The sequence below is a fragment of the Nuphar pumila genome, chromosome 5, assembly GCF_984573655.1.
Source record: "Nuphar pumila chromosome 5, dmNupPumi1.hap1.1, whole genome shotgun sequence".
Lineage (NCBI taxonomy): Eukaryota > Viridiplantae > Streptophyta > Magnoliopsida > Nymphaeales > Nymphaeaceae > Nuphar > Nuphar pumila.
In genome coordinates this window covers 5,620,816-5,634,765 of record NC_143253.1, presented here as the reverse complement: position 1 = coordinate 5,634,765, position 13,950 = coordinate 5,620,816, and the positions used below count along the sequence as shown (strand labels likewise).

Below are 13,950 nucleotides of genomic sequence, written 5' to 3'. Positions count from 1 at the left end.
ATGAGATTCAAATGCTAACCTTTAATTCATTATAGGCCCAAAAGAACTGGGGAAATTTCCCTCCTGGGCCACCAAAGGCTTCCTTCCAAGCATGTATCAGCAGCAGAATTTTATCCCGAACACTTATATCTGCCTAAAAAACAAAAAAGGAAAGAAATGTACACCTCAATGTCCCAAGTGAGACTAAGGAAAGAAATGTACACCTCAATGTCCCAAGTGAGATTATGTATCAGGACTTGTGACAATGATAAGATTATTTACTCATGTGGCTGATATCCTGGTCAACAAAAACTAAATGCAGCCATGTAATTTGTTATGTTTGACTATAGAAGATCATGAAGGTAATGTCCTTATAATTTACTACATGCAAACCAATCTTTTGAACATTACACCCATTAAATATGAGAGATTTATTCAAAAGCATGAGCAAGATGGAGAATCTCTAACAAACCCAGGTTGGATTCTACAATGGCCCTACTTGGTATCCAAATGAAATTTATGAAATATGTGGCAGAATTTTATGATTCCAACTTCGAAGAGGTCAAAAGAACTCCACAGTTGAAATTTCTTCCGTTGATATTCATACATATATGCATGTAAGAGAGAGGGGGGGGGGATATTTAACAGAGGAAAAATCAAAGAAGATACAGATAAAGAAGAAAAGCTGATCAGGTCACAATGTCTCACCAAACACTCTTCTTTCGCCATCTTTTCTCTAACTTATACTGAAAATTTCCACAAATGTTTACACCTCTTCATGAATAACATGAAAAGATCATGCCAGATCTATAATGACATTAAAGAATCTGCACCTATTATTTCTTCATAACTGCAATTTCTTGGGTATTTATGGCCTCCTCCAAGAGAATTCCCAGTTTCCTCTCTCCTTTTTGATCTGTTGGTTTGTAAGAGGCATCAAATTATTTAGATATCCTATAGTGAATACCCTTGGCCATAAATCTTTGAGAAACACAACCAGCTACCTAAGAGCCACAGTAGCCTAAAGGATACAACAATTCCTACAGCAACCACATTTTGCATAGGTTTTTCAAATTAAGATTTCCAATACTAACTATTGTGCTGGAGAGGAAGACCAAATTGAAGACTAGTGAAATCTCTACTATGTACAATATCATCCATATGAAGAAAAAAAGGACAATACAATGGTGTGACTCTTCTTTATATGGAAGAGGAGGAGGCTGCCATCACAACAAACAAGCTTGTGGAGCCAGATCATATGCTTCACCCACCCTTTCCCCCTTAACCATGTAAACATAAAGAATGGAAAAAAAATAAAAAAGAATATTTGAGATTGTCAAGCTGATCTTAAGCTTGCTCAAGCTTGAACATGTTGAACCTCAGATTGAGCTCAAGCCAGGTCTAGAATGACTTCAAGCTAAGCTCGAACTTTACAGGCCTGGCTTGGTGGTCATGTAGTATAACCCTACATATTAGCCTTACAATCCATGTCTTCAATTAGGTTTAGACCATTGAGCATAGTCCATAGACCACAATAACTAAAAGAGAGAAACAATATAGCAGCTGCATGAAAAACATATCCAAGAAATTTAATTTTCACAATGACAATTGTTTCTTGCTCCTAGTTTGCTATCTACAACAAAGATACAATTCCTTGGAGTCAATTTCAACCATAGAAAAGCAAATAAAATTCTACATAAAGGTTTAAACTCATCTCAAAAAGTAAAAAGCAAGGACTGTTTATCAGACTGTATAGAGACCTTTCAGGTTAGACATCCTGCCCAGTATCCTCAACTAGCAGTACATGGATCAAGTACATTAGCATTTATACACCAATTTCAATCTCTTCAACAGTGAAGAAATAACATCAGAATTAGTGGAACAGTTGAATAAAATGATGCGCATCGATTATTATAGAATATAGATGAGAAAACCCATCACAATAGGCCTGGACTTATATAGCAAAAAAAGAGATATCACATACATGATCTTCAAAGAGAACTGCTATATGCTTCTCATGATCAATATGATAGTTTGAATCAATGTCAGATGGAAATATGTTTGAAAGAACAAAAAAATACAGATTGGAAATAGATGGTGAGTTGCAGACATACTGTTCTTTGAACAATTTTGATCATCTCTTGCAAAATATTGCTTTCAACAACTTGGCACTGCACATATTCTCCACAATTTTTTACTAGCATCTCCAGTAACTGCAAGCAAATATAGCCAACAAGTCATGTTATTCACCTTAGGGAAACTAGTCAATCAACATGTCCCATTTTAAATATCCCAGTTGGCCCAAACATCAGTCATTTTCATAATGTTGCACCAACAATAAAAACCTTGACATCCACCGTACCAAGAAGTGATGGAATTTTATGGAATAATTTCATCGGTACAGGATGCATGACCTTTTCATAGAATATCCATGGATAACAAATAAACTATCCCAGTGCAATAACAACTACAAGGGTCAAGAGAAAGCTATTTACAATGAGAACTGTTCAGGAACAATGTAAATAAAGATGTGACTTGTTAAATTGTAATCTATTATCCTTGTAATGCCCATATATATTTTATATATATAAAGAAAGATACATATACATATATATTTCATATATATGTATATGTATCTATCTAATTATATATATATAAATATATATCAGCTGTAGGGGTATTTTAGTCTTTTTCACTTTTGCGCATATTCTCTTTGGAATGTGCATGTAATTCCTTTTTTTCTTTTTTACTTTTTTACTTTTTCTTTTTTTACTTTTCTTTTATTCCTTTTTTTGGATTGCCTTGGGAGGGACCCAATATGATCGTTGGGCCCCTCCAACCGTCACATTTGTGACCGTTGGAGGGGCTCCAACGATCACATTAGGGCCTCTCCAAGGCCCCCCTTTTTGTGTTATATATAGGGGTCTTCTCCCCTTTGTAAATTCATTCTTTGGAGCTTATGCTCTCCAATTTCTTCAATACAAATTTGCTATATTTTTATGCCGGTGTGCATTTGTGAGATTTAGTGGGTTGCGCTTTTGTGCAAAAGTGTTCTAAAGAGTTCTTATTGTGCATGTGTGCACGTGTTGATCATCAAGAATATTAAGTTCTTGATCATAGTATCTTGTTTAAGATACTTTTACATAGTATCAGAGCGAGGTTGGAGAAAGAAAAATCGTGTGGATTCTCACATTTTTTCGTGCCTCGAAAAACATGCCTTCAAATATTTGGTGATTGGGGTGGATCCTTTCGTTTATTCAATACTTTAGAAGATCCTTCCACCAAGAAAGATCTAAAAATCTCTTGAGGTACGTATCTTTTTTCCTCATTTCTCCTTTCCAATGGGTGAAAAAGACTCTCATTTCTCTCTCGGCTTTAAACTTAATGGCTCCAACTATCACGTTTGGGCCAGAAATATGGAAGCGCATATTAAAGGAAAAGGGCTTTGGGGCTATGTCCAAGGCTCAATTCCCGAACCGGAGCCTAAGATCACCTTAATGGAGAGAGGAGAAATAAAAATTCTTGAAGGAAAAGAAAGAGCCAAGGCTTTTGAAGATTATAGCAAAAAACATGAAGAATGGGAGATGAGGAACTTCAAAATCCTCTCATGAATTTTCTCGTCCGTAGAGACAAGAATCAATGCCAACATTATAAAGTTCAAGAAAGCTTCTCAAGCGTGGGAATACCTTGAAAAAATGTACACTTTAAGGGATTTTTCCCACAAATACTATCTTCAAAAAAGGGCCTTGACCCTGCAACAAAACGAAATGACTATTATAGAGTATTTTGCGGAGTTGTCTTCCATTTGGGATGAGCTTACCATGCTTGAACCCAAATGAAGCGGAGAGGCTATTGAGCTTAGGCACAAGCAATTAGAAGAAAATCGTTTATTCAACTTTTTGAATGGGCTTAGGCCCGAATTTGAACAAATCCGATCGTCTCTTTTATCCGCCTTCCCTTCCCCCTCTCAAGAAGATGTAATTAATAAACTAAGTGGGGAACAGACACGTATGGGTATAAGTAAGAATAGCCCAAGTGTTCTAGCAACACCTTCCAATAATGAACAAAATGAATGTGTTAATGTTGTTTCAAGACCAGGGAGCAATCTAAGGACCTACAAGCCTCCTCATTTCAAGAATCAAAACTGAGGTTCAAGTGGTCAAGGAGGAAAGAGGGATTATAGCAAACTCGTGTGCCACTTTTATAAGGAACTGGGCACATCAAGCCAATATGTCCAAAATGGAAAAAGTTGTTAGTCATGGCTACCACATCCCAACCTCAAAAGGAAGAGTGCTCATTATCTTCAAATGGAGCTTTCTCATTGTAACAAATTGTAGATGCTCTTCAACCTCTTCTCAAATGGGCTATTTCTAGAGCTGTCATGTCAACCTCTTCTCCTCCTGGTAAGACATCATGGCTTTTAGATTCGGGTGCTTCATTTCACATGACCCCAAGTATGAGTTTCTTTTCCGATTACTCAAATAATTGCTCCCCATCCTTCGTTTCAACCGCGAATGGAACATCTCTTGAAGTAAAAGGAATTGAAAATTTTGAAAAACAAGGTTTTTTTATTCCAAAAATTAGATTTATACCTAAATTAAACTTAAATTTACTTTCGGTTTCTCAACTCTCGAACCATGGGTATGATATAAAGTTTTCATCTAACAAATGTTGGATACAGGATCGCAGGTCCAAGAGGTTGATTGGGGAAGGCTCTAGGAAGGGCGATCTTTACTACGTCGATTCTCTTCAAATTTCAAAGAATCATTTTTGTAATGTTGTCCAACAAAAGGATATTAATGTGTGGCACAAGAGACTTGGACATCCGAATATTGTAAAATTTTCTATTTACCTTTTGTTAAAAATCTATGTAAAAGTGATTTCAATTGTAACGATTGTATACTTGGGAAAATGAAAAAATTATATTTTTGTTAATGATTTATGTTTACAACAAGACCTTTTGAAATTGTTTATTCAGATGTATGAGAACCGGCACCTGTCTTATCAAAAGGAGGTTTTGCATATTATGTCATTTTTGTTGACGACTACACAAGATATTGTTGGATTTATTTTCTTAAACACAAATATGAAGTTTTTTCGACTTTTAAAACCTATCATATGATGATTAAAAATTAATTCAATGGGGATTTAAAAATTTTTAGAACTGACTCTAGTGGAGAATACCTTTCAAGTGAATTCAAAAATTATCTTAAAAGTCATGGTATTCTTCACCAAAGATCTTGTCTAAAAATCCCTCAACAAAATGGATTAGTCGAAAGAAAGTATAGACACATAATAGATGTAATCAAACAAGAGTGCACTATTACAACGCCAATGAAAGGCTACACAAGTGCACGAATATAAAATGGTCACTAATGGACCAATAACAATCTCACGAAGGTGATACCGAAAAATCACTCTCACAAAAATAGCACAAGGCTTAAAGCCAAAGGAGAGTTTTATAAACATGCAAAAGTGTTTTTGAAAAGAATTGCTTACAAGAGAGAGGTGAGGCTTTATTTATAGAGCCTCACCTAATGAATGGGAGGCAGTCCAACGCTAGTTGGACAAAATAAAAAATACATTTAACTCCCTAGTGGACTGTTCTAAATAAAAGGACAAAAATACCCTTGTTAGGAATTTGTATACACTTTAATTTTTATACTCCCCCTCAAACTTACGGTGAAATCACCAAAAGTTTGTTAAAAAGATACAAAAATCTAGGCAAAGGAAGAGCTTTGGTGAAGAAGTCTGCAATCTGAAATTCAGATTGAACATATGACAATGTAATAGTCTCCTTCAAATATTTTTTGCAAATATAGTGACAATTCATCTCAATGTGTTTTGTTTGCTCATGGAAGGTATGATTGCTAGCAATGTATATAGTATTTTTGTTGTCGCAGCATAATTTTGAAAGGTCTGAAATATTAACTCTCATATCTGAGAGTAATGCTCGCATCCATACAACTTCAGTGGTTGTTGTAGTCATTGCCCTATACTCAGCTTCAGTGGAGGATAAAGACACCTTTTGTTGTTTCTTGCATCGCCAAGAAATAAGATAATCACCTTAAAAAACACAAAAACCAGTTGTTGAGTGACGGTTATTGGGATCTCCTCCCCAATGAGAATCAGTATAAGCAATATGATTTAAAGATGAGGAAGATGATAGGAATAGCCCTTTAGAAATAGTTTTCTGGATATATCAAATTATTCTTAACACGGCACTCATGTGAACTGATGTGGGCGCATGTTGAAACTGGCTGACATTGTGTACAGCATGCGCAATATCACGTCTAGAAATAGAAAGGTACATTAGTGATCCGATAAGTTGTCTATAAGGTGTTGGATCATCTAATAAACTCTATCTTCAGCTCTCATTTTTGCATTTATCATCTCAGGTGTATCCACACACTTTCTATTAGTGATTCCCGAACATGCAACAATATCTGCTGCAAACTTGATTTGAGATAAAATGTATCCCCTTGGCGAGTAAGTCACTTCAATGCCTAGGAAATATCTCAAAAAACCAAAATCGATCATATCAAAAGATTTTTTAAGCATAACTTTAATTTTTTCAATTTCCTTTTGATCATTGGCAGTAATGATCATGTCATCAACATACAAAAGAAGAATAATAAGAGAGGTACCTGTAGATCTTATAAACAAAACAGTGTCAGTGTAGCAGGATTTAAAACCAAATTTCAATATGGTATTATTAAACCAATCATACCATGCTTTAGGAGCTTGCTTAAGCCCATACAAAGCCTTTTGAAGTCGAAGAACCATGTTATTTTCAATAGTCAAAACGGGAGGAGGATCCATGTATACTTCTTCAGTTAAATTTTTATTCAGGAATGCATTTTTAACATCTAATTGATAAATAGGCTATTTTCTAATGGACGCTACTGCAACTAAAGTCTCAACTGTGGTCATACGAGCTATTGGAGCAAATGTCTCCTCATAATCTATTCCATATTTTTGGGAGTATCATTTTGCAACTAATCGTGCTTTATACCTTTCTAGGGACCCATCACTTTTTGTTTTGATTTTAAAGACCCATCTACACCCTATAGTCTTCTTACCCTTGGGAAGATGTTGAATAGTTCAGGTATGGGCTTTATGTAGAGCATCTAACTCTATCTTCATGGCTTCTACCCACTCATCTATGTTTTTAGCTTCATTGTAGTTAGATGGTTCATGATATGCATGGAGAGCTAGAAGATAAGCTCTATAATTTGGAGTAAAAGATTCATATGATACAAATCTATCTGGAGGCCTATGGATTCATTCAGATCTCCTAACACTAGTTTCATCAATATTTGTTAATTGATTATATCTTTCTAAGGCACACGGATGCTCCCCAATACTATGTCTAGAATATTGTAAGAGATTTTGGCATGGTTCTCTATCTTCACTAGAGTCATTAATAGATTCAACATTTTCAACGTCATTAACAATTTCATTATTTGATTTAGGTAGTAAATCAAATAAAAAGGCATACTCAACTTCTTCCTTGGGTTTTTCAAAATTAAATTTGTTTTCTTTTTCAAGAAAAGTGACATTTCTGGACACATAAAGTTTATCATTTGTTTGATCATAGCATCGATAGCCTTTTTTATTCTCGGCATATCCAAGAAAGACACATTTTATGGCTTTGAGAGAGAGTTTGTTATATTTTTCAAGAAGCACAAAACATGTACATCCATATACTCTTAGTTTTTTCAAGTCAAGAGAGATTTTAAAAAGTTTTTCAATTAGAGAGTTGTTTTCCAAGACTTGAGAAGGCATTCTATTTATTAGGTATACTGCGGTAAGTACAGCTTCGGCCAAAAATTGTTTTGGAATATTCTTTGAGATAAGAAGAGTTATAGCAGTCTCAATAATGTGACGATGCTTTCTTTCGAAAATTTCATTTTGTTAAGGAGTCCTTGGACAAGATCGTTGGTGTAAAATTCCATGAGTTTTTAGATATGATTGAAATTCATTTGAGAGAAACTCTCCCCTTGAGTCGGAGCGGAAGACTTTAATATTTGTTTTAAATTGGTTTACAACAAGGTTATAAAAATTTTTAAAACACGAAAAAACTTTTGATTTAAGTTTAAGAAAGAAAATCCAAGTATGTCTACTGAAATCATCTATGAATGTAAATTGTAACATAATATGAATACCCCCCTTTTGACATAACAGGAGCGGGACCCCACACATCCGAGTGCACCAATTCAAAGATTTCACTAGATGAGGAAGTTCTTGATCCAAAAGGTATCATTTTCATTTTACCAAGTATACAATCTTCACATACAAAATCTTTATCTTTACAAAAAAAATTCAAAAATGAAAACTGAGATAATTTGGATATACTTGGATGTCCTAATCTTTTATGCCAAAGATCTAAATCCATGTCTTTGACATGATTACAAAAAGACTTTTTTGGTAAACATAAAAAATCCATATAATAGAGATCTTCTCTTTTATGGTCTTGCCCTATCAGCTTCTCTAACTGGAGATCCTGCACCCAATATGCCTTAGATGAGAAGAAGACTTTACACCCATCATCGAAAATTTGAGAAACTGAAAAAATGTTTAAATCTAATTTTGGAATGACCCTTATATTTGGAACAAAAAAAAATTGAAGTGTCTTTAAGATTTTCGATGCTTTTGACTTTTAAAGAAGTGTCATCGGCGGTTGACACACATGAAAAGTATGAATTGTTGCAATCGGATAAAAGGGATTCATTATATGTCATATGAAAAGATGCTCCTGAATCCAAAATCCAATTGGACTTACCTGGAGATGAAGAGATGGTGGCACCCGATGTAGAAGTAGTAGCCTTAAGGATATTTGAAACAGACTCTGTTATTTGAGCAATTGTCAAACCATTGAAATTGCCTTATTTCTTGATATCTTGAGTTTATTCACTTAGAGCGACTACTTTCTTGAATTTGGGGCAATCCGGTCTTATGTGTCTCGGTTCCTTACAATGATGATATATGATTTTACCCTTGTATCCTCTATGATGTCCTTCTCCATTGGTTTTTCGTTCAAAATGAGGGGGTTTATATGTTTTTACAAAGTTTCTAGGTCTTGCCATGGCAAGAACCTCATCATTTGACTTGTGCATGCCAAGTCTTGTTTCCTCTTGGTAAATTTGTGCAAGAGCATCACTTATATAAGTAATTGAGTTCCTATGAAGTAAAGAGGACCTAACTTGTTCAAATTTCAACCAAAATCCATAAAGAAAAGAGAAAAGATTTTCTTTTTCTATTTGAGATTTTCTCATTTCAATAGCTGAACCTTCCCATTTAGGTTCTAACGTGGCTAATTCATCCCAAATGGGAGATAAAATCCCATAAAAACCTCTTACACTTTTGTCTCATTGTTTAGCATTACGTACCTTGTCTTGGAGGTGATATAGTTTAGCCATATCATTTTGAATGAAGGAGTTCTTTAAGGAGATACATGCATCACACTTTCTTGAACTTGATAATGTTGGTGGCAATCTTAAATTTCATGGTATTCATAAACCATGAGAGAATTTGAGCGTTGCTTGCTTCCCAATCTTCCAACTTATCTTGGTATTCTTGTAAAGCCTTTTCCTTTTCTTCTTCAAACAACACTTTGACTTGATCTCCTTCTCTTCTAGTCAACTTGAGTTGGGGTTCACTCGTAGAACCACTAACAAAGCCCCATAGTTTTTTGCCTTTGATGTTATTCTCCATTGTCGTCGCCCACATTAGATAGTTGTTCTCGTTTAGCCTGTATGTGATGACAGAGGCGACATCTCTTTCTCCCATAATGAATTGCAAAAATTTGAATAGAGGAGCGGCTAGCACAAGCGTGAAGGGCACAACAACATAAAGGATTACTAAAGAAGCCTTTTCAAAGACCTCACTCTGATACCATGTAATCAAACAAGAGTGCACTATTACAACGCCAATGAAAGGCTACACAAGTGCACGAATATAAAATGGTCACTAAAGGACCAATAACAATCTCACGAAGGTGATATTGAAAAATCGCTCTCACAAAAATAGCACAAGGCTTAAAGCCAAAGGAGAGTTTTATAAAAACACAAAAATGCTTTTGAAAAGCATTGCTTATAGAGCCTCACCTAATGAATGAGAGGCAGTCCAGCAGATGTTGGACTGCCTTCCAACAATCAAAAAAGCAGAAAAAGTAAAAAGTGAACAGAAAATAAAAATTACATTTCAGTCCCTAGTGGATTGTTCTAAATAAAAGGATAGAAATACCCTTGTCAGGTATTTGTATAGACTTTAATTTTTATAATAGAGACCACTTGAACTCTACTTATTTCTCAAAACATTCCAAAAGGTTTTTGGGCTGAAGCTGCTTTAGCATCTGTCTATCTAATAAATCGGCTACCTTCGAAAAAATTGAACAATATCTAGCCTTTTAAAATATTGTATACCAAAGAACCAGACTATAGTCGGTTGAAAATTTTCGGTTGCAAATGTTTTGTTCTTACTGACAAGAACGACAAGCTTTCACCAAAAGTCATTGTTTGCGCCTTTCTTGGATATTCCAAAACCCAAAAAAGGTTTTGTTGTTATGATATACAGAATGATAAATTATATGTTTCCAGGAATGTGAGTTTTCTGAAAAATGTTAATGGTTTTGAAAGAAATGAACCTTTTAAAGAAAATATGGACTACTCTTTTTTATTTGAATTATTAGCTCATGATGATGATAGTGACGATGAACTCACTCCTAATGAGGCCAATGATAAAGAAAACGAAGAAGATTTTCCCTCCCTTCCTCCTATCACCCAACATAATGATGAAGGAACATCGAGAGACCCTATAACATATACTCATAAAGACAAACAATTTTAGGAGTGTCACTGAAAGATACAGTGAACCTAGTGGCTCCAATTCAACAAATGATGAAAATCTACGAAGAACTAAGAGAAATAGAAAGATGCCCTCTAGGTTCATCTCATATAATTTCTTTACTCCTAAACATAGAGCATATCTTAGTGGCATTCATTCCTATGTAGAACCCAGGAACTTCGAAGAAGCAAAAAGAATGATGAGTGGTTGAGAGCAATGGAATGTGAGCTTTCAGCTCTCAACAAGGCAAAAACTTGAGAATTTCAAGTTCTTCCTAAGTGTAAGAAAGCAATAGGGTGCAGATGGGTATTTAAGATAAAAACTAAGAGCGATGGATCTCTTGAGAGATATAAAGCTCGGTTAGTTGCAAAGAAAATATAGTCAAGAATACGGGATTGACTATGAAGAAACGTTTGCCCCTTTGGCCCGAATGGTCACTGTCTGATGCCTCATCATCGTTGCCTCAATTAACAAATGGAACATCTATCAAATGGATGTTAAAAATGCTTTCCTAAATGACTATTTAAATGAAAAGGTATATATGGATGCTCCACCAGGAATGCAAACTCCCAAAGGGAAAGTGTTTCGACTTCAAAAAGCACTTTATGGTTTAAAACAAGCCCCCAAGGCTTGGTATGATAGGTTTAACTCTGTAATGTTAGAAAGTGGTTTTTCATCCTGTTTCACTGACACTGCTTTGTTCGTTAGAAAAACCAATGCAGGGATTGTCATTCTGCTTTTGTATGTAGATGATATGCTAATAACCGGAAGTGATACTAAAGGCGTTAAAAGCATAAAATCAATTTTAAATGATTTGGGATTTCTAACTTATTTTTGGGGTATTGAAGTGACATAATCTTATAAAGGGTATTTTTTGTCTTAAACTAAGCTTGCATCTGAGGTTATTGACAGGTTAGGTATTACGGATGATAAAGTTTATGAAACTCCTGCTATAGTAGGAGCTAAAATGGAAATTGATGATGGCATTCCTCTCTCCGATCCTACCCCCTACAAGCAGCTTGTGGGATCATTGATGTATCTGAGTATTACTAGACCAGATATTTCTCATGCAGTTCATACTGCAAGTCAGTTCCAACATCAGTCCATATGAGTGTCATCTTACGAATTGTGAGATACATAAAGGGTACACTAAACAAGGGAGTATTTTTATCCTCCTCTTCTGAATTGAAATTAATTGCTTATACTGACTTTGACGGGGGAGTTGACCCAAATAACTGTCACTTCACCACTGATTTTTGCGTGTTTTTAGGAGACTCGTTGATCTCATGGAGGTGCAAGAAGCAGCAAAAAGTGTTTTTATCTTCTACTGAAGCTGAATATTGAGTCATGACAACTATTACCATGGAAATTGTATGGATTCATCAGTTATTAGAAGATATGAGGATCAATGTTGAAGGGTCCACCAAGCTATGTTGTGATAACAAGAGTGCAATTTATATTGCCAAAAATCATACATTTCATGAGCAGACTAAACACATAGAGATGGACTGTCACTATGTTCGAGAAGCATATCTCAAAGGAGTCATAGATCTTCCGTATGTAAATTCAAAATATCAGTTGGCAGATTTCTTCACCAAAGCTCTGTGTTCTCAACAATTCAACTTTCTTCTTGGCAAACTTTCAATCATCATGCCCTAAGTTTGAGGGGGGTGTTAAATTGTAATCTATTATCCTTGTAATGCCCATATATATTTTATATATAATATTTCATATATATGTATATATATCTATCTAATTATATATAAAAATATATATCAGGCGTAGGGGTATTTTAGTCTTTTCACTTTTGCATATATTCTCTTTGGAATGTGCATGTAATTCCTTTTTTCTTTTTTACTTTTTTCCTTTTTTGTTTTACTTTTTTTTTTTACTTTTCTTTTATTCCTTTTTTTTTGGATTGCCTTGGGAGGGACCCAATATGATCGATGTGACCGTTGAAGGGGCTCCAATGATCACATTGGGGCCTCTCCAAGGCCCTCCCTTTTTGTGTTATATATAGGGGTTTTCTCCCCTTTGAAATTCATTCTTTGGAGCTTATGCTCTCCAATTTCTTCAATACAAATTTGTTATATTTTTATGTCGGTGTGCATTTGTGAAATTTTGTGGGTTGTGCTTTTGTGCACAAGTGTTCTAAGGAGTTCTTATTGTGCATGTGTGCACGTGTTGATCATCAAGAATATTAAGGTATTGATCATAGTATCTTGTTGAAGATACTTTTACATGACTTGCATAACGGAGTACCCAAAGTAGCAGTGTACACCCAATCACAGTTAAAAAAGGAAGAAAGTATCTAATTATACATGGGGAATAGTCCCTGTGGGATTTAAACCTGAGACCCCTCTCAATTATGATAGTGTGAACTAACCATCCAGCTATCTCATCCAACCCTAAATATTTATATGTTGATTAATAACCATAATGTGAAACTAATGAAACAAGAGTCCAGGATTTTTTTACAAAACCTGATTCTGTGGAAGGTTAATTTCATAAAGACACAAGAAAACAAAGGTCTGATGCACACATAAATTCAGAAATGAAGCTCACAAGCCAATAATGAAGACATGTTCCTTTGGAAACTGATCAAATTTTCAAGAACAGGAACCATTAATGAATTCTCAAGTTGATTGTACGTGGAAAATGATAGTGTCATTTTTCTATATGAATTTACTATTTCCCATATAAAATATGTCTGGACTCCATGATTGCAAGCATTTTTTCTAGTCATCCATGAATACATAGATGCATCATACATCCTTTCTTGTCCAGGAAAAGGATACTTTGTGGTCAAAATAGAAAAAAGTGCCCATAAAAAAAAATTTAAAAAAAAGACATGAAATCCCCATGCACAGAGTAATGATCAGCATTCAACCATACAAGATAAAATTATAAATATTTGACACTATTTTTCTCTAAGAATGTGACATCAAAGAAGTGTTGTTAGTCAACAGAAATGCACCATTAACAACACCCAGAAAGCAGAGCGAATTGAAGCAACAACTATAAATATAAAGTCAAGAATACCATCAAAGTAAGCAACTGAACTTTTGGGTTTTTATTCCCAATTCGCCTTTTTACGACTTTCATCACGTCTTTGGCATGCCT

General features: G+C 34.9%; 1 protein-coding gene across 3 annotated transcripts in view; it reads right to left on the bottom strand.

Moving 5' to 3' along the window:
• The window catches only part of LOC149836577 (uncharacterized), a 36,908-nt gene that overhangs the window by 21,828 nt on the left and 1,130 nt on the right, over positions 1-13,950 (bottom strand). For 2 of the 3 annotated variants that reach the window (XM_090005439.1, XM_090005440.1), the window contains exons 2-4: positions 13,870-13,948; positions 2,094-2,192; positions 20-133 (exon numbers count right to left, since the gene is read on the bottom strand). In XM_090005439.1, coding sequence (XP_089861565.1) covers positions 20-133; positions 2,094-2,192; positions 13,870-13,948 — 292 coding nt within the window. The remainder of the gene's footprint in view (positions 1-19; positions 134-2,093; positions 2,193-13,869; positions 13,949-13,950) is intronic. The other variant, XM_090005442.1, reaches the window with a different exon arrangement.